The sequence below is a fragment of the Corylus avellana genome, chromosome ca11 (assembly GCF_901000735.1).
Source record: "Corylus avellana chromosome ca11, CavTom2PMs-1.0".
Classification (NCBI taxonomy): Eukaryota; Viridiplantae; Streptophyta; class Magnoliopsida; order Fagales; family Betulaceae; genus Corylus; species Corylus avellana.
Genome location: NC_081551.1, coordinates 527,960 through 549,519, shown reverse-complemented (window position 1 = coordinate 549,519; position 21,560 = coordinate 527,960). Strand labels below are relative to the sequence as shown.

At 36.4% G+C, this 21,560-nt stretch overlaps 2 protein-coding genes and 1 long non-coding RNA gene across 3 annotated transcripts; all 3 read right to left on the bottom strand.

Annotated features, from left to right (window-relative positions):
- Positions 1 to 958: 958 nt before the first annotated feature.
- On the bottom strand, positions 959 to 2,954 carry LOC132166211 (uncharacterized). The gene is made up of 2 exons (XR_009438550.1): positions 1,867 to 2,954; positions 959 to 1,786 (listed from the first exon to the last, which is right to left on the bottom strand). It is a non-coding gene; the product is annotated as an uncharacterized LOC132166211 (long non-coding RNA).
- Positions 2,955 to 9,419: 6,465 nt separating this feature from the next.
- On the bottom strand, positions 9,420 to 11,167 carry LOC132165960 (cytochrome P450 94A2-like). Its single transcript, XM_059576677.1, has one exon. The coding sequence runs from the start codon at positions 11,121 to 11,123 to the stop codon at positions 9,594 to 9,596; it is 1,530 nt and encodes a 509-aa protein (XP_059432660.1). The 5' UTR covers positions 11,124 to 11,167; the 3' UTR covers positions 9,420 to 9,593.
- Positions 11,168 to 18,201: 7,034 nt separating this feature from the next.
- Positions 18,202 to 20,181, bottom strand: LOC132166220 (cytochrome P450 94A2-like). Its single transcript, XM_059577000.1, has one exon. The coding sequence runs from the start codon at positions 20,054 to 20,056 to the stop codon at positions 18,503 to 18,505; it is 1,554 nt and encodes a 517-aa protein (XP_059432983.1). The 5' UTR covers positions 20,057 to 20,181; the 3' UTR covers positions 18,202 to 18,502.
- Between the last annotated feature and the right edge of the window lie 1,379 nt (positions 20,182 to 21,560).

The following is a 21,560-nucleotide window of genomic DNA, read 5'->3' as shown; positions in this document are numbered from 1 at the left end:
CAAATAATAAATATTAACCATAATTTAATAATTAGTATAAATTACAAAAATAAAAAATAAACAATTACAACAAAAAAAATAAATGAAGAGAACTTGAACAAGTTATCTAATTCAATAAATAAGTTCAAACTCAACTTATGTTAAAAAACAAAATTAAACAAATAGAATTTAAATATTAGTACTCGACTCAGCAAAATTACATTCCTATCAACATATTTAAGTTAAGTGATAAGGTAATAGCCTAGCAAATAGCATTACTAGTAACATGAAAGAGGAAGCTCTGTACTTTGATTACAGAAAGAGTGGACAAACACGAATCAAAATCATGCCTTTTTCCAAGAAAAAAGAGACCCACTTTTTTAGGGCTGTGTTCGGTTAACGAATAGAGGGGTGTGACACAACTTCTTTCTCAAGCAAGCACGGATATGGATTCAAAAGGAACCTATTCTCTATATGAGAATTGATCCGTAAGAATAAGACTAGCTTATTTGAGTTGAATACAAGTTCCGTTAGGTCTAATCCTGAGGAGATGCAACAATAATAAATCCATGGCTCTGTGGTAATGGCTTTGAGCTTTTTTTTGATCGACAAAAAAAAAAAAATGTTTGATATGAAAAAAAAATATATTAAAAAAAAATTGTAATGATTTTTTTTATTTAAATAATAATAAAAAGTGATTAATGTAATATAAAAAATAAAATATTAATTTTTTTAAAAAAAATATCAAGCCAATTTTTGACATTTGCCAAACTGAGCCCATACTAAGCCCATGAGATAAATAATCTTAATTCATCTAACAATGCCTGATCTACTAAAGTTTAATATTTCCGAGCACACAATTTAGAGTAATTCTAAAAATCTCGGTTATATCCTTCCTTTGTGTCGCTAGATGAATAAGGTGAGAAACAATACACAGGGAGAATCATAGGGGAGTATCTTAACCACGACGAAGCAGAGGTTTTTATTTTTAATATAACATGGAAGAGATGGTTTTCACAAACAGAAGAGAATGAAAGAGTAATTGAGAATGCTTCTAAATAGACAGTTTGAAGCGACCACGCGGAGTTGAAAGGTCCTTTGAGGATAACTCTGCAAGTCTTTAGTAATTATAAGCAACGGTGTGGGGTTCGGATTGAGATACACGGCACTTGCATTCTAAACTACTGACGATATGAGATACACGACAATACCTAGGTAAAGCCACCTATGACCCACCTTGGACCATATATTTAAATTTGATATGTGGGGTTCACGAGAGTTCCAGATATGGACCATATATTTAAATTTAAAGATAATTTTAAAAAAATGAAAAAAAAGAATGAGAAGAAGTGTATTACATAATTTGGACAGTGGACTTACTCAGGCCATTTAAATTTTATTTAGACATTGAATACTAAACTTCTCTCCCAATCCGTGGGATTCACTCCATATTTCTTAAAATTTGTCTATATAGGTGATCTTTATATGTAAAAAAATGTGTCATTTACATGAGAGAATACGAATTTTTTTAAGTGTAAGAACAAAATTTAAAGAAATTTTCATCTGCTACTTATATGCCAGATGCTTTTTAAAAACAAAAGTACGTGATTCTCCCATGAAAAAAAAAAAAAAACGTTTGGCATTTTTATAGAATGAGATATACATTAAACTACACATTTACACTTCATAAAATGACCTGAAAAACGACATTTTGCAACTTGGAAAAGAAGATTACCACATAGGAGCTGGTCGATACTTGCATAGCGAAGGCGAGTTCCGACGCATCTCCTCTCTTTCGTAGAAGATTCTATGGAGTATAACGATAACCGTTCATAACGTATCATCCTTTTTCATTTGCTCAGAAAATACAGTGAACGGTAATTATACCTTTCCAACTGCCTATAACTGTACGTAGTATGTGTACGCTAGGATCCCCTACGCATCCCTTCCCGAGTGTCGACGGGAGTTCGTAAGTGCAGCCGCAACCCTGGGCAAGATAAGGATTAAATGAACAAAAATTTAAAAACAAAAAACAAACAAATACAACAACGGCAGAAAAATCCCAACAGCCGCAAAACCCAGCAAGAACAATTTATGAAAAAACAAGACAAATGGAAGTTTGGCAAAGTCCCGTCCAATAAATAAAATGGAACCGCTGCTTCAAGAGGGACTACATGCAGCATATCTCCTCAAAAAAATCGATGGCAGACAGACGTTCTGATTCTGACGCCCAGATTCTAAGTCGTAAACCTACGAGAGTTTAAATAGCCTGGGTAACAGTTGAATGAAAAGATAGATAGGCCCTGTTAGATTACGGAACCAATTTCTTTTTGATAATCCTAGCACAAAAGAGCTGTCTCTTAATTAATATATATATATATATATATATATATATATCAAAGGCTGAAACGAAATCATTACTTATGAGTTCTCATAAGTAATGATTATGTTTCCGAACATAATCATTACTTATGAGAACTCATAAGTAATGATTTCGTTACAGATCTTCTTTTCATTAATATATATATATCAGATCTTCTTTATCAATTTCATTCAGATCTTTATCAATATTATAAGAAAAAATCAGACATTTAAGCAATTATTTGACACTAAAACCAGGTTATTTGACAAAAATCCAGAGAGAAAGAGAAGTTGGGTTCCGGCGTCGGGTTGGTCACCGGAGAAGTCTGGTCTCCGGCATCGGGTTGGTCTCCGGTAAGATCTCTGCTGCCGCCGGAGAGAGAGAGAGAAAGAGAGTGCACCGGGAGAAGTTCTTAACTTATTTGAGGAGAGAAACCCACCAAAATCCAGTGTGTGGAGAAAAATCCAGTGTGGGTTTGAGAAAAATTATTATTTTTCTGGATGCACGGCGCCGCTGGAGAGAGAGAGAGAAAAAAAGAGAGGGAGGGGAGGAGAAAAATGAGAGTTTTGTGTTTGATGGGAGTTTGGTGTTTTAATCGGCTGTTTTTCACCTCATTTGCTTTGGAGGTAATAATCCTAGCTATCCAATTCTAATTAATAGGCATAAAAGAATTGGTGTAAATCAGCTCTTTCCAGAAGTTATCCTCCGACTAAAGTAAAGCATATAGACCTTCTGAATCTGACGTCATGCAACTATTCTGAATCTGACGTCATGCAACTATGTAAGAGCACTTTAAATTTGATTTTTCCATAAAAATTTTAAAAAAAAAAACTCAGAAAAAGTTACTTTAGAACACTCTTTTTTATTTCAAATTTAATTTTTATTAACAAAGTTTTCTAAATACCATTTTAATTTTATATATTTATATTTCTTCTCTTTCATCTATCAAGAATTAAAAAATAAGAAAATAATAATATTTTACTAAATTAGTAAAAGATAAGAGTTTATATTTAATTCATTTTATAGTGACTAATTTTTTTTTTTCTATCCAAATAAACTCTACAGCAGATTCTCTTAATAATATTAAAATAATATTTTTTTTACTTTTACCTTCGTTTTTTTAATTCCACTTATCTTTTCTCTCTCTCCACCGTTTCTTTCTTTTTCTCTAATCTCTTTTCTTTTTCTTTCTGTTCGTCCTCAACTCTGCAGAAACTCTTCTTTAGAAACTCTTTTCTGGTTCTTTAATGGAGTTCTCAATGAATAGATCCAGATTCATAACCGGATGTTTTTCTTCTTTGATTTCGTCATTTTCTTCACCGATTCGTCCGTCTGCGATTCCGTTTTCGTTTGTGATTTTTTCTTCTGCGATTTCGTCCGTCTACGACTATCAATCTCTCATTTTCATCTGCGATTTCGTTCTTTCATAAAAGCAACATAGAAGCAAAGGAAAAGGACAGTGAGAAGATGACTGGATTATTGTTTAAAAGAAAAGGAAAGTGAAGAAGTCATACCGAGAAGCGTGAGAAAAAGATTAATTTTATGAATACAATAATTATTCGGATTGCTAATATATTGGGTTCTGTAGCATCCTCATGTTTAGCTCATTACTTACAGTCACAGTGGGTGATTTTTTTGTAGGGTTAAATACTTATATGGGGTTTTGTTGTTTTATATATATTTTTTTTTAGGATTTGATTTTTATTACAGGAGATTTTTGTGGTTTTGATAATAGACTAAATTAGTCCAACTGTTAATTGACTTAACGAATGTCCACGTGGACCAATCAAATGTTAACACATAGCACATATTTAATTTTTTTTTAAATAAAAAAAATGTATTTAAAAAATAAAAATTGGGGGTGGCTCGGGCCATTTGGGGTGGCTGAAACCACCTGGGGATGGTTTCGACCACCCCCTAGGCTCCATGGGGGTGGCTTGGTACTGGGGGTGGTTTCGACCACCCCCTTGATGCCCAATTTTTTTTTTTTTTTGGTGGCTCGAGGGGTGGCTCAGCCACTCCCAAATGACCAAGGGGGTGGTTCGGCTATCTCCAATTTTTTTTTTTTTTTTAATTTTTAAAAAAGAAATCAAAAAAATTTAAGTATGTGCCACGTATCAACATTTGATTAGTTCACGTGGACTTCCGTTAAGTCAACTAACAGACAACTGACAAAATGATTAATTTGGTCTATTATCAAAACCACAAGAACTTCCTATAATAAAAATCAAACCCTAAAAAAAAAAAAAAAAAAAAAAAAAACAATGAAACCCCGATAGTATAGAGTATTTAACTCTTTTTGTAACATTTTTGACATTTAGAGAACTCTATATAGATAGTCTCTTGGAATGCTCTGAATTACTATTATATTGTTTAGATGTTCAGGGCTACCAATTTACGAAACCAGATACAGATAGTGACTCTTTAGGGCAACCAAAATAATTTAAAAAAAAGGTTAAACACAAATCTAGTACTTTGGTTTGCACCAAAATCAAAGAGATACCTAAGTTTTCAAAAATATTATAAATAGTATATGTGGTTTACAAATAAACTCACTTAATACCTTTATTAACATTTTGTTAGATTTTTTAACCGAACGGCATGTCACCCTTACACACGTGGGCGCCACGTGGCGTAGTACCTAAGTTTTTGAATGTCATGTCATTTAAAAAAAAAAAAAAAAAAGAGATATGCTTTTTTTAAAAAAAAAAAAAAAAAAAGAGATATGCTATTGTGTAATAAAAAAAACATTTTTTGCTCACAAAAGTTTTAAGTGGCAAGAGGTCATAGGTTTATCAGTGGGTAGAGCCACAACAATTACGGATGGAGTATATAGCCTTTTGCCACCTAGAAGTCTAGAACTTTTATGGGCCAAAAATAATTTTTTTATTGTACTATAACATTTCTAAAAAAAAAAAAAAACCCCCAAAAAAAAAAATTACAACTGGCCACGTCACTTTTTTTTTTAATTTGAGGGTTTGGCTGTAGGGGTTGCCCCTCAAGCCAACTGCAAAGAGTTTTTTAAAGAGGATTTTTTTGGTAAAATTATGAGATTTGAAAAAACAAAAAGAAAAAAAAAGAAAGAGATTTTGAGACACCCACTTGCCTTCAGCAAATATAAAATTGAAGAGAAAACAGAGGAAGAAGAACGAAGGAAAAAGCGAGAGAGAGAGAGACGCAGTTGAGAGAGAAGGAAAGAAGATGAAGAAAGAGGACTGAAATTTTTACTTAGGTAGTTGGAATCCGGTTCTATGCTTTGATGTTTATCTTAATTGATTGATCTAGAAATTTGTTTAAGTTCTTTTGTTTTAGATTTCAATAGATAACTCTGACGGGTTCCTTTGGGGCTATAACCGATTATGGGTACAAGTTTAGGCGCGTAAATTTTCCTTGGTGGTTCTTTGATTTTTGGGTGAGTTAGAGAAATTTATTTGGGTTATTATTTTCGGATGCTCAGTGTGGGCTGCATTGGAGAAGTTGAGGGATGACTTTGGGAAAACCTTTTGTTGATGCAGTTTTTGGTTCACATTACTGTTTGCAAGCAATATTCCTTCATGGTTGAGATATGAGCAGAATTTCTGTACGTTAATGGAATTCTTGCAAAATAAAAGCACAGTCAAGGGTCTCCAGTTGGGGTGCCGAAGACCCTCCGATGCTCAAGTTAACGTCTTATATATGGGTAAAAATATATAGCTATGATATGCCCTAAATACTCAATATTTTGTGTGTGAAGTGAGATATACATGAAAGAAGTGGAAGAGGCTATGGAGAAATAAGATTTTTCTCTAGAAGAGGGAGACGTGGGGGAGACTCTGGAGGGGGAGACCGAGAGGGTCCAAGTTAAGGAGAAAGGTTTATAAGCCCATGGTGACATGTGTTACTATATGAATGGACAATGGCAAAATGGTAAATAAATATAAATAGGTGGGCATATTTTGTTGTGTAATCTCAATGATTGACAAGAAAAATGCTTTTCCGAAATTGTCAATAGGTGGATAGCTGAGTATGGCCGTAGGGGGTGGCCGAACCACCCTCAAGCCAAATGGGGTGGCCGAACTACCCCATAGGTTGTAATTTTTATTTTTTGGTTTTTGGAAAAAAAAAAATCGCATGGCACCCAAAAACCTAGGTACAATTCCATGTGGCACCCACGTGTAAGGGTGAGGTGGCGTTCTGTTAAAAAATCTAACGGAATGTTAACAGAGGTTCTAAGTTAGTTTATTTGCAAACCACAGGTACCATTTGTGTTATTTTTGAAAACCCGGGTGTCTCTTAGATTTTGTTGCAAGCCACAAGTACTAGATTTATATTTAACCCTTAAAAAAAAACACATATTTTCTTTAAATTACTATTTTATTGTTAATGTTTTTCTTAAATTATCAATTATGTGACTTGTTTCTATGCTCTCTAAAAAAGAAATATTAGATGTTCTCTTTTTTTTTTTTTCTTTTCTCTTAATTTTAAGTGGATATTATTTTAAAAAAATCAGTTGAAATAAATATAGGTCAGATTTTTTATTTAAAAAATAATAATATATACTTAGGACCAATAAAATAATACAACACTAGGAGAACAAAACCAAAACACCTATCATTCTCCCCTAAACTATTACTAAAATGCCAATGTTCCTGTAAAGACAAAAATATTCTTCATAAAAGTTAAAAGTAAATAAATAAAAAAACTCTTTAAATTATTTGTAAAAAAAATGAAACTAAAAACTAAAAATGTTACAAAATAAAAAATAAAAACCAATTTATAAGGGTAGTTTTTTTTTTTAAAAAAAAAATCAAATCAAAATTTAAATTTTTAAAATTTTAAAATATATTTGAAAAAACAATTTATAAGAATTTAAAACAAAACAAATTAAAGTTTTTCAGGGTTTTTTAACTATTTGTTTTTTTTCTTTCTAATTTATAAGGATATTTTTTGTCTTACTGAATCTTTCTTTTAGAGTTATTTTTTTCTATTTCTTTTTATTAACAATTAGTAATTTAAGAAACATGGACAATAAAATATTTATTTGGCGGGGTTTTAAGTATTTGCTTTTTCAAATAACAATTAAAAGGTACAAATTTCTATTTTATTTAGGATCAGGAGGGCACGGAGAGCCATTCCCCTTTATTTAAATATTATTTTTCAATTTTTTTTTTATTATTTTCTTTTCTCTCTCTCTCTCTCTCTGACATAGAAAATGGGAAATGTTTTCTTTTTGTCTTTTCTTTCTCTATTCTACTCTCTACATGGGAAATGTTTGGATCTGCCTTTGGCGCTGAAGAGACTGCAGCATTAGAAGAAGAAGAAGAAGAAGAAAAAGAAGTGCCTTTCTTATTGCTAAACAACCACCCATTGTGTTTAGTGTAACCCAGCCTAGCCAACGAGAAAAAGCGAGCGTGTACGTGTGTTTGTCGAAGAATGCAAGAAAGAAACAATGGAGAATATAAATTTAGTTTTTGTCAGCATTCTAAGGGCAAAACAATGTCGCTCTAGCATTTTTATATTAATTTCATCCCTCTCGAGCTCTCATCTTTCCTTCCTTCACGCCTCAGAAATCGTCTTCACCATCAGCACCAAAGCTTCACCATTGATTAACGGTGGGCTTTCGCCATCAAACGCCTCTCTCTCTCTTTCAATGCACAGCGCGAGAAACACGAAGACTTTACCAAAGCTCGCTGAGATTGTTTTTGTCTCCCTCACATTCTAGTTCTAACAACCATACCAATATAAATATGTCAGATTTAATACATTTCGTTGTGTACGTGATGAGTTCTTTGAGATGTGTTTGTTTTGTGCGATTTCTATTTCATTTCTAGCTCGATTTCTGTTTGTTTTCACTAATAAATTTTTATTAGTGAAAGTTTACTTTAACAGCTTTTACTAATATAATATGAATTTCTTTCCATCTTGTTTCTTTCCCCTAGTCCTTTATCTCATTTCTCTTTCCCTCCCCTCATTTAAAGATTAAAAAATAATATTTTAAAAAATAAAGAGTAAAATAGAGAATTTATTGGAACGTCATGAGTTAACATGTATAGAAAAATGAGTAGTTAAAGTAGAAATTTATAATTTTTCTGTAATTATTTTGGCTATTCTTGCCTTGGAGATGCTAATAGGAATAGGTTTTTCACAGAAAATGATGTGAAAAATATTTTTTGACATTTATGTTGTTTTGTGTAATCTTGTATAACTAATCATTTTATTCAAAATAAAATATAATAAAGATAAACAAAAAAATTAACTTAATAACCGAATAAATTGATTTTTTAATAAAAAATGAAAAAATTAGTGAATTGCTAATATGCGCATATATACTAAGGTCATAACGATGGGTTCAATGAGCTGCTGGTATTGCCTCAAGAAGGCCCACTTGCAGTTTTCTATCATAAATTGGATTCTACCCTATCTCCATCCTCCAATCGAGAATTTGCAACTTCAATTGGGCTCAATGATGCCGATTTACGACTATGTGGAGTATGTTGCCTTAATTTCACCAAATTGAGCAAGCCCATTTGTGCTCAAGTGAGATGGGTGCTCTCGATAGACTTGTGGAAGAGGAAGGCCCAATTATGTTGTAACTCGAGCTTTCCTAACAATCCATTGCAACTCCTGATCCCAAGCCGAATTTAATAGGAGTTCATTGCTATGGTGCTTTAAAAAAATTGGTAATATATATATATATATATACATTTAACTACTTTTATAAGTAAATTTCGATAAGACCACTAATAATGCGCAACAAACATGAGAACAATTAAGAGTTTTCCACGCCTACGAACAATTAAGAGAACAATCATGCATGCTGACTTGTCAAGGCCGAGATTCAAGGCATGGGTAGACTGTTGGCTTTTCAGCACCGAGCTCCAAAGTCATGATTTTACTTTTCCTTGTAAAACCTGATATGGTCTTCCGTCTGTATATGAAATTAATTCTACAAATACACCCCGACATTCACGCGAATAGGACCTGTTCAATGTGTGAAACGTGTGGGATTGCATTAACATTGTTTACTAGTCACTTACCGAATCAACAGCAACAGAAAACGTCCAATTAGCTTGATCATAAAAACTAGTTCAAAATTTTTGGAATAATTAACGAGTTTATTGATATGATTACTAACTTATAAAAATTTCCTCTAAAATGCAATAGAAAAAAATCAAATGCAAAGGTCAAACCTAGTAATAATGGAATAATTACAAAGCACAATCCCACCCACGCATCCCCATTATCCAAACTAAAAAAGCATTAACCTATTTACTCACTCTTTCTCATCCCTCTCCACGATCCTCACCGGCAATCCACCTTTCATTCTGGCAGCCAATTGCGTAACAAACTCTGGCTCCACACCTTCCTCTATAACCGGAACCACCTTGAACCGCCTAAGAATACCTGCGACCACCCTCTTCATCTGCAAGAATGCCATCTCTTTTCCCAAGCAAATCCTCGGCCCCGCCTGGAACACTGGATACGTGTATGCGTCCCTCCCCACGAACCTCCACTGCCTATTCTCCGTCTCCTCCCTCTCCAGCCACCGCTCCGGCTTGAACTCCGCCCAATCTTTTCCCCATAGTGCCTCTGACCTCCCCATTGCATACGGTATGTACGTCACTCTCATTCCCTTCTTCACCACTGTCCCATCCGGCAAAACGTCGTCGTTCACGGCCTCCTTCGAGTCTACCGCCACAGGCGGGTACAACCGCATGCTTTCACACAGAGAAGCGTGAGTGTACACCATGTCTTTCACTTCATCAAAGGCGGTCGCCTCGGATTTCTCATTGATTTCCTTGAGAACCTCGGATTCCACATGCGGGTTCTTCGAAAGCAGCCAAAGATACCATGTGAGAGCCGCGGAGGTTGTGTCGCGCCCAGCAAGTATAAAGCTTATCACTATGTCGGTCACGAAATTCTCATCCGAGTGGCCGGAGCTCAAGAACCTTGACAATAGGTCGACGGAATCGAGTGACGCCTTCTCTCTGAGCTGGTGCTTCTTTTCTCTTATTACGTTCTTTGCAAATTCTTGAACTTCTGAGACTGCGATTCTCAGGCGCTTCTCGGACCCAATATTCAAAAGCTTCTTGATTTTCCAAACGAGCGGGATTAATGATCTGAACCTGTCGCCGCTGATCTGGACACTATCTTCAAAGGCTTGAGCGAATTTGGTTTGTGGAAGAGAGGGCAAGAGATATGCGGGGTCGAATCCGAAAGCGATTTCACAAATATTATCGAAGGCAAACCTTTGAAGAATGTCCTCGAAGTCTAGGACTGTTCCGGTAGCGGCAGCTGAGGAGAGGATCGGGATGAGGCGGTCGGAGATCTCGGTGTCCACGACGGTCTCGACGAACTTGCGCAGGGACTTGGTGTTGAATTCGTGGCTGGCAATTTGTCTTTGGAATTTCCAGGATTCGCCGTCGACGTTGAAGATGCCGTTGCCGAGCAAGTCTTTGAGGGTTTGGGGGAAAATATTTCCCTTGACGTAGTTGTGGAAGTGGGTCTTGAGGATGTGCTGAACAACGGCTGGGTTGGCGGTTAAGACCACGGGAGTGGCGAAGTTGCGGTGGAGGACGTAGGTGGCGGAGGGTGAGAGTTGGACGATGTCTGAAATCCATTGGAGACTGCGTTTGCGGTTAGCAAGCACAGCCAAGAATGAACCGATTATAGGGTAGGATCTTGGGAGGCTGGTGGTGGTGGAGGGTGGTGGAGATGCTGAAGCTCTGGTAAGGAAGAGGATGGAAAGTAAGGGAAGAAGGAGAAGGAAAAAGAAAGAGGCTATGAGTTGGAGGAACAGCATAATTACTGTTTGGATAGCTCTTTTCGATCTGAGATCTTTTTGACTCGTATTCTGTAACCGTATGGGAAATGTTGTAGTGGGTGGGCTTTTATAGTGTCCAAAGTGGGTGCCATGGGCTCTGTTTTTTTGTTGTTAATTACTAAATTGCATAATGCTAAACCTGATTTTTCAGATTTTTAGAAATTTACTTTTAGAATATTGGTCCAAGAATATAAAATTCCACCTACTAGATTTTATTACGTAAGCCAATATGTCAGGTAACGTGGAGAAGGAGGAATACTACAATGCATTCTCGCAACCATCTAATCACCATCACTTCACTTGCATTTTGTTTTGTTTTTCTCTCTTTTTTTCTTATAAAAAAAAAAAGACGAGTAAATAGAGAAGAAATGGTGGATTGATGAAATATGATTTTTTTTTCGTTTAGAATAAATTGGAGAATATTTTGTTTATAATTAAATTTTTTTAAAAAAAATTTTAAAGTCATAAATAAGACACATGTCTATTAATTAAAAATAATAATCAAATATTATTTAAAATTTAAATAAAAATAAAATTATAAAATTTTAAGGGACAGTTAACCATCCCATTAGAGGTGACTGGACAACCCAGACCGGCGATCTAGGAAATAATGTGTTTCTGGGAAAGTTTTGACATTTGTGCATGCTTTTGTAACATTCGCATAAGATGGGTCGTTGACCAACACTTCCAAATTCAAACTTGGCTCCTTAATTCATATGGGATTAATGTCCAATTAGGAAAGGAAAAATATTCTCTCTTTCTACAAGAAAGAGGAATACAGGGCTACTATGCTTTCCTGAAACTTAGTTTTGACACGACAATGCTCCCCTTTCTTTAAGACTTGGTCAGGTTCAAGGGCAAGGTCTCCAAGCGCGAATCTTCCTTTCTTTGATCTTTCTCCTCGACAGTGAAAAGATCCACGTGTAATGTGAAATGGTTTGTATTTTGTTATGTACTCTTCTCTCATCTATTAAAAAAATTAATGCTAATGGATGCAGTAAATAAGTATAAAGTTTAGTATTATTATTGGGCTGGTCAGTATTTATTAGCTCTTAATTTCTTTTTAATAAAATAACTATTGAGTAATGAGCACTATCACATGTTGAGTATTTATTTTCTTTATTTCGCTATTTTCGTTCTTTTTTTCATTTAATTATGAATTTCTTCCTTTCTTGATTCTATCTCGATCCACACAACACAACTTTGGTTTTCAGTGAGGTGAGATGGGTGAAGCAAAAGGGAGAGAATGCCCTACTTTTTGATTGTTTCCGAAATTCTACTATTGTTTGTCGCAGCAACATAATACTACATAGCGAATATGTTGTTATCGCATCATTTAACAACTTTAAACGATGTGGCATGCATATATATACCTCTAGATACAAAATAAAATAAAATTTTAACCATTAAATAAAAGTAAAATGGAGAGACTAGTTGTATATATCTTCTAATCTTATAATGCAAATATGCTTGGACAGAATTTATGATTCAAGTTCTGATAAGAACAGAGATGGTATATATAGATATTATGCGACAAATATTGGGTGATGATTTATGTTTTTATTTGTTCTGATGTAAGCTTGTTCTACTCTATTTCACAAGTTCTTTGATCTCAATGTTGTAATTAATGGGCTTTCTTAGAGTTTGAACCTTAATTTGTGGTTGTGGGAAAGCAAATGCTAGGCCCTTTACTTTTCATTTGTGTTTCCCTTTGCTTTTTGTGTGAATCCCGTGGTTAAGCAGTCATGCATTATGATCGAAACTCCCAACTCTCTCACAACGTTTCTTACATGACATAACCACATTGCTCTACTTTGCTTGCATTATTAAGTTAGACCACCTAAAACTTGAGAAACAGCAACAGAAAAGGAATCACGTTCCAAGTTTAGCAAAGCTCATAATTTTTTTTATTTTTTATTTTTTTAAAAAAAGCTCCAATAAAACGAGCTTGTACCCCGTCAAAGTGACACGTCAACAATTATTGACGTGTCAAAGTGACACGTCAATAATTGCTGACGTGTCAAAGTGACACGTCAATATTTCTTGACGTATCAATATTTGACACGTCAGTAAATAATCAATCAATTATTTATTAATTTTAAAATGATGTCAGATTAAATTTGGTTCAAATTTACTGACGTGTCAATTATAACACGTCAGGAAATACTGACATGTTGTTTTCAACACGTCAGTAAATGTTGACGTGTAACTTTTAACACGTCAGTAAATAATTTGTTGACGTGCTACTTTTGACACGTCAGCATTTACTGACGTGCCAAAAAAATATTACTATTTGCCACGTGAAGAAATGGCCTTTTTTTTGTAGTGCTCCTTATAAGGGGTTCAGGTCCTAAGTTTAGAAAAAATGTCCAAAAAAAAAAAAAAAGCAAAAAACCACCTACAACAACAGACTCCTTATATGTTTATATGTTCCTTAAACCATCTGCTGTTACAGTATAACCCAACATATCCATGTGATTATTAAAATAGAGAAAAATATTCTCACTCCTCTCTCCTCCCACGTCTCTCTCTCACCTCTCTTTCTCTCTTTCGGACCACCAAACGAGCAGCAAACCAAAGATTTCAAACCGAATCGCACCACCAGACGAATCAAACCAGATATTTTAGATCGAATTAGAAATTTGTTTCAACTTTCAACTGATCAAACCAAAGAAACCCATAAATCTCAGAAAGTTGTGCTTAAAAAATAGTGAAAATTGGATCGACCAAACCCAGAAACCCAGACCGGTCAAACCCAGGGTCAAGGCATGTAGGAAAGCACAGAGAGACAGAGAGACAGAGAGAGATAGAGAAGGCTTCAAAGAAAGAGATAGACGGACCAGAAGGGATTTCGTCTGTCTATCTTCGTGAGCGAGAGAGAGAAGGGAGACAAATAGGGAGATCAAGAGAGTGAGATCGAGAAAGGGAGAGAGATGCGGCTGGAGGGGAAAGAAAGAAGACGGATATGAGATGAGAGAGGAGATGATATTGATGGTGGAGTGCTATGAATGCTCTGGAAGGTTTCAACTTTCAGAAAGAAAAATTACATCAGGAGAATTTTTTCTAACCTTTACCCGTAAACTACGAATTGCAGAGGCACGGGATAAGCCTCTGCAATTCCATGTAAGGAAAATCATATCTTGGGAGGGGGCCTAGACAGACCCGCTCCCTTAGAATTAACATAATCAGAGTAATGATGCTCTACAACATCTCTAGCAAAATCCCCATCAGCCTGTTTAGCTTGTCCAGAATTCCTAGTTCCATGTAAAGCCCGATAATATCTGCGGGAGTTATCTGGATTGATAGCTTGTGAAGCAGTAGCAGTCCTAGCTCCAAAGACATGGCAGGGGAATTTCCGAAAGAGCTTTCACTTGTAGAAATCTGCATGCCTTGGGTAGGAAAGTGGTCACACAAAGCTGAAGAGAGAGGGCTGTGCAGAAAAGCTGTAAAAGGACCCATTGTTGCAGCCGAGCTCTTAAGTGAAGCCAACGATAGTGCAACCATTTCCATGCTGGTAAAAGAGTCATACTGGGGAACAGGAAGCTTCTTGGATTTTTTCAAATGAGCCTGACGAGTCTTCACCAATGTCCACTAAAGCCACCCTCTTTTTCTTATTTTTGGCCACCAATTTCAAGTCAGGGGCTAAAGGAGGGACATAAGTATCTGGGAGATGAAAAGGGGATTTGTGAGGGGAAGGTGTAGGGGATCGAAATGGACAGGTAGTGGGAGGAGGTGTTTTCTGTGGATAGGGGTGGAAACAGGTGAAGTGGGAAGATTGTGGAGTGGATTTTCTGGTGGGAGTTTGTTTTAGGGGAAAAGTGAAAGGCTGAGGGAATATGATAGGCCCAACAGAGGGGATATGTAATTTTGTTGAAACTAACCTTGTTGCATTAGGAGATTGAGGTTCAGGAGGTCCAACCGTGGAGATGGGTGAAATATTTAAGATTGGCCATGCAATATTGGAGGAATGAGACTCAGGTGGCCCAACAGCAGAGAGATTCGGCGTAGAATAAACTGGACTTGATGAATTAGGTGGCTGTATTGCAGGATGCCCAACAGTAGGTATGATTGGCTTAGTAAAAATGGGCCTTGGCACATTTAAGAAATAAAAATCAGGAAGCCCAATAGTGGTAGTGGGCTGCAAAGGAATATACATGGGTTCCAAAATTTCTTGAATGTTAGTAATAGTTAAGTCCATGAGATAAGGAGAAGCATAACCATAATAATGTTGAAGAGGAAAATCTGCAGCATTGATGATAGGATATTGAAGTGTTGAATTTAGAGGATGGGCATTAATAAGAGGAGCTTTACCCTTGTCGATAAATGTTGTACGAGTGGCATCAGATGAAGGAGAAAAGTTGGCCTCAGAAGACGTGGATGAAGGAGAACCACAACACCCAGTAGAGTTTGGAAAGTGGCCCACGTGTTGCTTGCCTACAGCCTTTGTTGACAATGGGGCAGATTCATGAGAGAAGTTTGAATCTTGGACAGCAAGCTGATGCATGGGATTTCTTGGAATTATCTGCAACAGAGTGGACTCACCACCATGAGACGCAGTACCAGAAGCTTCAGAATGAATACCTTGTCCCTTCGAAGACAACCCAGAACCAGAATTACTCCTTGAAGAAGCAGAAACAACCCTTGGGCTTGAAAAGGATGTTGCTTTGAAAGATAGACCATATTTAGTGTGAGGATTTGAGGATGGTGGAGCAGGACAAAAGAGCTTCTTATGGCCAATTAATCCACAGAAAGTGCAGTAATTCGCCAGCCTCTCATACTTAAAGTTAACCCACAATGGGTCTTTACCAGTACGAGGAATGTGAAATCCAGGAACTAAGGGTTTTGAAGTGTTAATATCAACCTTGATCCTAAGATGCTGCCTACAAATAAGACCCATTGTAGAACAATTTTCCACTTCCAGCAAAGAACCAAGAGCTTTACCAATCATGATTGCATTACGAGTAGTCCTATTTTGCATAGGAAGACCATGAATTTGTACCCAAAATGGATAGAAATTAAGCACAACTTCATTAATGGCTAAAACAGGAGACCAAGGATGAAGAAGAAGAAGAGAACCTCTAATATTCCAAGGTCCTTGCTGAAGAATACGCTCCATATGACACTTTTTTGGAACAGCAAAGAGAAACAGATTGGGAGCCATGACTTCCATAGCCAAAGGGGTAGTAAAATTCTAGGCTGAAGCTAGAGTAGACCTGACCAATTGTGAATTAACAGGTTTCAAAGTGAGTAAAATCATCATCGCATCCTATATGGACTTCCGCTTGGATTCCCACTATGAAAGACTTCAAACCAGTTCCGAGGTTTCCATGTAATAGAAATCAACCTTCTTTGCGTATTTCTGATCTACTTCAGCAATCCCCATTGCAAATTCCTGTCTACGATATCTGCTATTTTCGATCCAGCCACTGTTGCAGAAATTTTGAAGATTAAAATCTCCTTGAATCCAATTCCACAATATCTCTGGACTCCTTCTTGCTCAGGGAAATTTTCTTCACATTCGGCTTATCTGTCCATCATCAATGCCCGTTCTCTTCCTGTTTCTATTCAGGTTCCCTCCACTTTTCGAAAATGTATTTGGAGATTAGATCTGAATGATCGATTGAGACTTTTTCTCTGAAAAATTGCTTGAAATATTCTCCCAACAAGAGCTAGATTGAATGAGTTATTTTCCCAAAATACCTCCTTGAACCATTGCCCTTTATGCAAATCCAACCTGGATTCGCTGCAACATCTATTTTTCAATTGCATCTTTGCTCGAGTTGTATGGCGGAATTCTTTTTGGCCTCTGGACTCTTCTGCTCTAAACTTCTCAAACATGGTTGATTGGATAAATGTGATTATTTCTCCTGGTATATCTCTAGCCATTCCACCAGCTGATCATCATAAATTCCAGATATTTGCTTTTGTAGCATGTGATCTTTTATGGTTCTATCGCAATAAAGCCTATCATGAGGGGAAAATTGTTGATGCTCGTTCCATCTCTTCTCATATCAACAAAATTACTTTGGAACATTTTCATGCATGGAATATTAGGTCTTCTCTCACTAAAGAAATTTGGACTCCTCCGCCCGTGACTTGGTTTAAGATTAACTTTGATACTGCCATTAGAGATTCTTTTTCTGTTCAAGCAGTGGTTTGTCGAGATTCAAATGGCACTATTATTCAAATTATCTCTCACATTAGTCCGGCTTGTCTTCCTAATTATGGGGAAGCTCTTGCAGCTCAATTAGTAGTTTCTCTAGCTTCTTCTCTTCATCTTGGAAAATTTATTATAGAAGGTGATTCTCAAATTGTCATTCTGGCTCTCCAACAGCCTGCTCTCTCTTTTGATCGGAGGATTTCTTGCATTATTTTGGATACTATTGACTCTATCCCAGCATCTTCCTTTTGGGAAGCTAGGAAAGTCAACAAAAATGCAAACTTCTGCACCCATTATGCGGCACGTTGGGCCGCGGCTAGGAATTTTTCTGGCTGCATTCCCTATCACTTTTCTTTTCTTAACTCGATTCCTATTAATAGTGGGAAGGATCCTCCAGACGTTTTATCGCTTTCCTAGTTTGTAGTTTTCCCTGTTTTGTTGTTTTTTATTGTACTCACAGAAAAAAAAAAAGAAGAGATAAGAAAGAAAAAATAGTTTACATCCTTAATCATAGAAAAAATGTTTAAGTAGCTACTGAAAATGCTTGTACATGACATAACCACGTTGCTCTATTCTGCTTGCATTATTAAGTTAGGCCACCTAAAACTTGACAAACAGCAACAGAAAATGAATCACTAAGTTTAGCAAAGCTCATAAAAAAAAATTAAAAACAAAAAAAAAAGCTCCCTTTTTTTTTGCTCTGGCCAAGAATGAAAAGCGAAATGAAATTATATAAATAAAAGACAAAAAAAAAAAAAAAAAATCCCATTTTTTAACTTCAAGTAATATTACACATCACATTACATCAAATTATCTTGATCATAAATATTTCTAGTTCAAAATAGTTGTAAATTTTTTGGAATAATTAATGTTTTATTGATAGGATTACCAACTCATTAAAAGTTTGAAAATCCAATACACAATTTAAATGAAAAAGGTAAAACCTAGTACTATAATTACAAAGATTACAATAAAACCCCATCCATTATCCAAACTTAAAGCCTTGCCCACCAATCATTCTTTCTCTTCCCTCTCCACAATCCTAACCTACAACCCACCTTTCATTTTGGAAGTCAATTGCGGAACAAACTCCGGCTCCGCACCTTCCTCAAGCGCCGGTACCACATTGAACCGCCTGAGAACCCCCGCGACCACCGTCTTCATCTGCAAGAAAGCCAAACTAAAAGCATTTACCTAGCTATCTAAAAAAATCTTTCTCATCCCTCTCCACAATCATCACCGGCAATCCACCTTTCATTTTGGAAGTCAATTGCGGAACAAACTCCGGCTCCACACCTTCCTCTATCACCGGAACCACCTTAAACTGCCTAAGAATCCCTGCGACCACCCTCTTCATCTGCAAGAATGCCATCTCTTTCCCCAAGCAAATCCTCGGCCCCGCCTGGAACACTGTGTACGTGTATGCGTCCCTCCCCACGAACCTCCACTGCCTATTCTCCGTCTCCTCCCTCTCCAGCCACCGCTCCGGCTTGAACTCCGCCCAATCTTTTCCCCATAGTGCCTCTGACCTCCCCATTGCATACGGTATGTACGTCACTCTCATTCCCTTCTTCACCACTGTCCCATCCGGCAAAACGTCGTCGTTCACGGCCTCCTTCGAGTCCGCCGCCACAGGCGGGTACAACCGCATGCTTTCACACAGAGAAGCGTGAGTGTACACCATGTCTTTCACTTCGTCAAAGGCGGTCGCCTCGGATTTCTCATTGACTTCCTTGAGAACCTCGGATTCCACATGCGGGTTCTTCGAAAGCAGCCAAAGATACCATGTTAGAGCCGCGGAGGTTGTGTCGCGCCCAGCAAGTATAAAGCTTATCACTATGTCGGTCACGAAATTCTCATCCGAGTGGCCGGAGCTCAAGAATCGTGACAAGAGGTCGACGGAATCGAGCGACGACTTCTCTCTGAGCTCGTGCTTCTTTTCTCTTATTACGCTCTTTGCAAATTCTTGAACTTCTGAGACTGCGATTCTCAGGCGCTTCTCGGACCCAATATTCAAAAGCTTCTTGATTTTCCAAACGAGCGGGATTAATGATCTGAACCTCTCGCTGCTGATCTTGACACTATCTTCAAAGGCTTGAGCGAATTTTGTTTGTGGAAGAGAGGGCAAAAGGTAGGCGGGGTCGAATCCAAAAGCAATTTTGCAAATATTATCGAAGGCAAACCTTTGAAGAATGTCCTGGAAGTCTATGACTGTTCTGGTGGCGGCGGCTGAGGAGAGGATGGGGATGAGGCGGTCGGAGATCTCGGTGTCCACGACGGTCTCGACGAACTTGCGCAGGGACTTGGTGTTGAATTCGTGGCTGGCAACTTGTCTTTGGAATTTCCAAGATTCGCCGTCAACGTTGAAGATGCCATGGCCGAGCAAGTCTTTGAGGGTTTTGCTAAAATAGCCTCCCTTGCCGTAGTTGTGGAAGTGGGTCTTGAGGATGTGCTGAACGACGGCTGGGTTGGCGGTTAAGACCACGCGAGTGGCGAAGTTGCGGTGGAGGAGGTAGGTAGCGGAGGGTGAGACTTGGAGGATGTCTGAAATCCATTGGATACTGCGGTGGCGGTTAGCAATCACGGCCAACAACGAACCGATTATAGGGTAAGATCTTGGGAGGGTGGTGGTGGTGGAGGGTTGTGGAGAGGATTGCTTTTTGGGTGCTGCTGAAGCTTTGGTAAGGAAGAGGATGGAAAGTAAGGGAAGAAGGAGAAGGAAAAAGGAGGCTAGTAGTTGGAGGAACAGCATAATTACTGTTTGGGACAGCTCTGATGTCTTCTTGACTCGTGTTCTGTTGGAGTGGGCTTTTTATAATGTCCAAAGTGGGTGCCGTTGGCTGACCTCTGTTTTTGTTGTTAATTGCATAATGCTAACCCTGATTTGTCAGATTTTATAAATTTAGTTTCAGAAACGCGCTAAATATTTGTCCAAGAACGTAAAATGGATTCCCACCTGGTAGATTTTATTACTTTGTAAGCCAATATGTCAAGTAACGTGGAGATATTCTTTAGTCACATAAATCCATATTCTTTAAAGGCCAAATTTGTATTCAAAGTAACTTATTAAAACCTAGTTTATTTAGTTTAGCTAATAAATTTGTAAAGGCCCCATACATCCAATTAGCATCTATATCATTTAAATATTTTTTTATTAAAAATTGTGAAAGAATATTCTCATAATAATCTCTTAAAAAATAGAAAAAAGTTTTGGGAAAAAGATAAAACAAGTGAGAGAAACAATAAAAAATAAAATCACTTTCTTGAAAAGTACTGTTACATGTAACTTTTTTTTTTTTTTTTTTGGCTAATCCAATCAAATATCAATTTTGCATTTTGCATTTTTTTTTTTTGGTAATCCAATGTGTGAGGGTTTTTACAAATCTGATTAGCCAATTTAGATAAAAGTATCATTTAGCTCCTCCATTCGGATTGCCCATGTTAAACTCTTTAAATTTGATTTTTCTTTAAAAATTTGAAAAAACTCACAAAAAGAGTCATTTAACAAACTTTCTACTCTATTTTAAATTTAATTTTGATCAATAAGGTTCTCCAAATGCCAAGTGCCAAAAAGTGAAAGTTATTTAGTTTTTTAATCTTATATATTCATTTTCCTCTCTCTCGTCTACCAATAACAAAATAATAATAATAATAATAATAATAATAATATTTAACTAAAGTAGAGAAAAATATAAAAAGTTTGATATTTGGTTTATTTTAAAAGTAATTTTTTAAATTTAAAAAAAAATAATTTTTTCTCTTCAAATTTAACTTTTATTTAAAGATTTCAATATAAATGCTCTAAGCTTTCAATGTCACTCTATCCCTCTACATTCGAGTTTTGAAAGCAAGCAATCTGAACAGAACCAACGTCAAAATAAACAACACGACAATATGTTGATGATCAAGTCTCATATTCAATGGCGGAGCCAAAATTTTCTTATTGTATGGACGGGATGTAAGATTTATATTTAATTAATATAAAATAATATTATATTATACTATAATTTACCAAAAACCAATATAAATTGTTCCGTTATTTCAAAGTTTCAAACACTTTGAAAAAGTATTACTTGTCCAATTAATTACTTTTAATATTTAATTATCTATTAATGGTATGTAATTATTTTTGATTTCTTTTATTTAACATTTAGAAACATATTCACGTTAATTGATATAAGTCCATTGTATTTTTCTTATTTATCCTCTTAAGAGTGGCCGCATAGCATTGGGCATAGGAGATTTTTTTTTTTTTT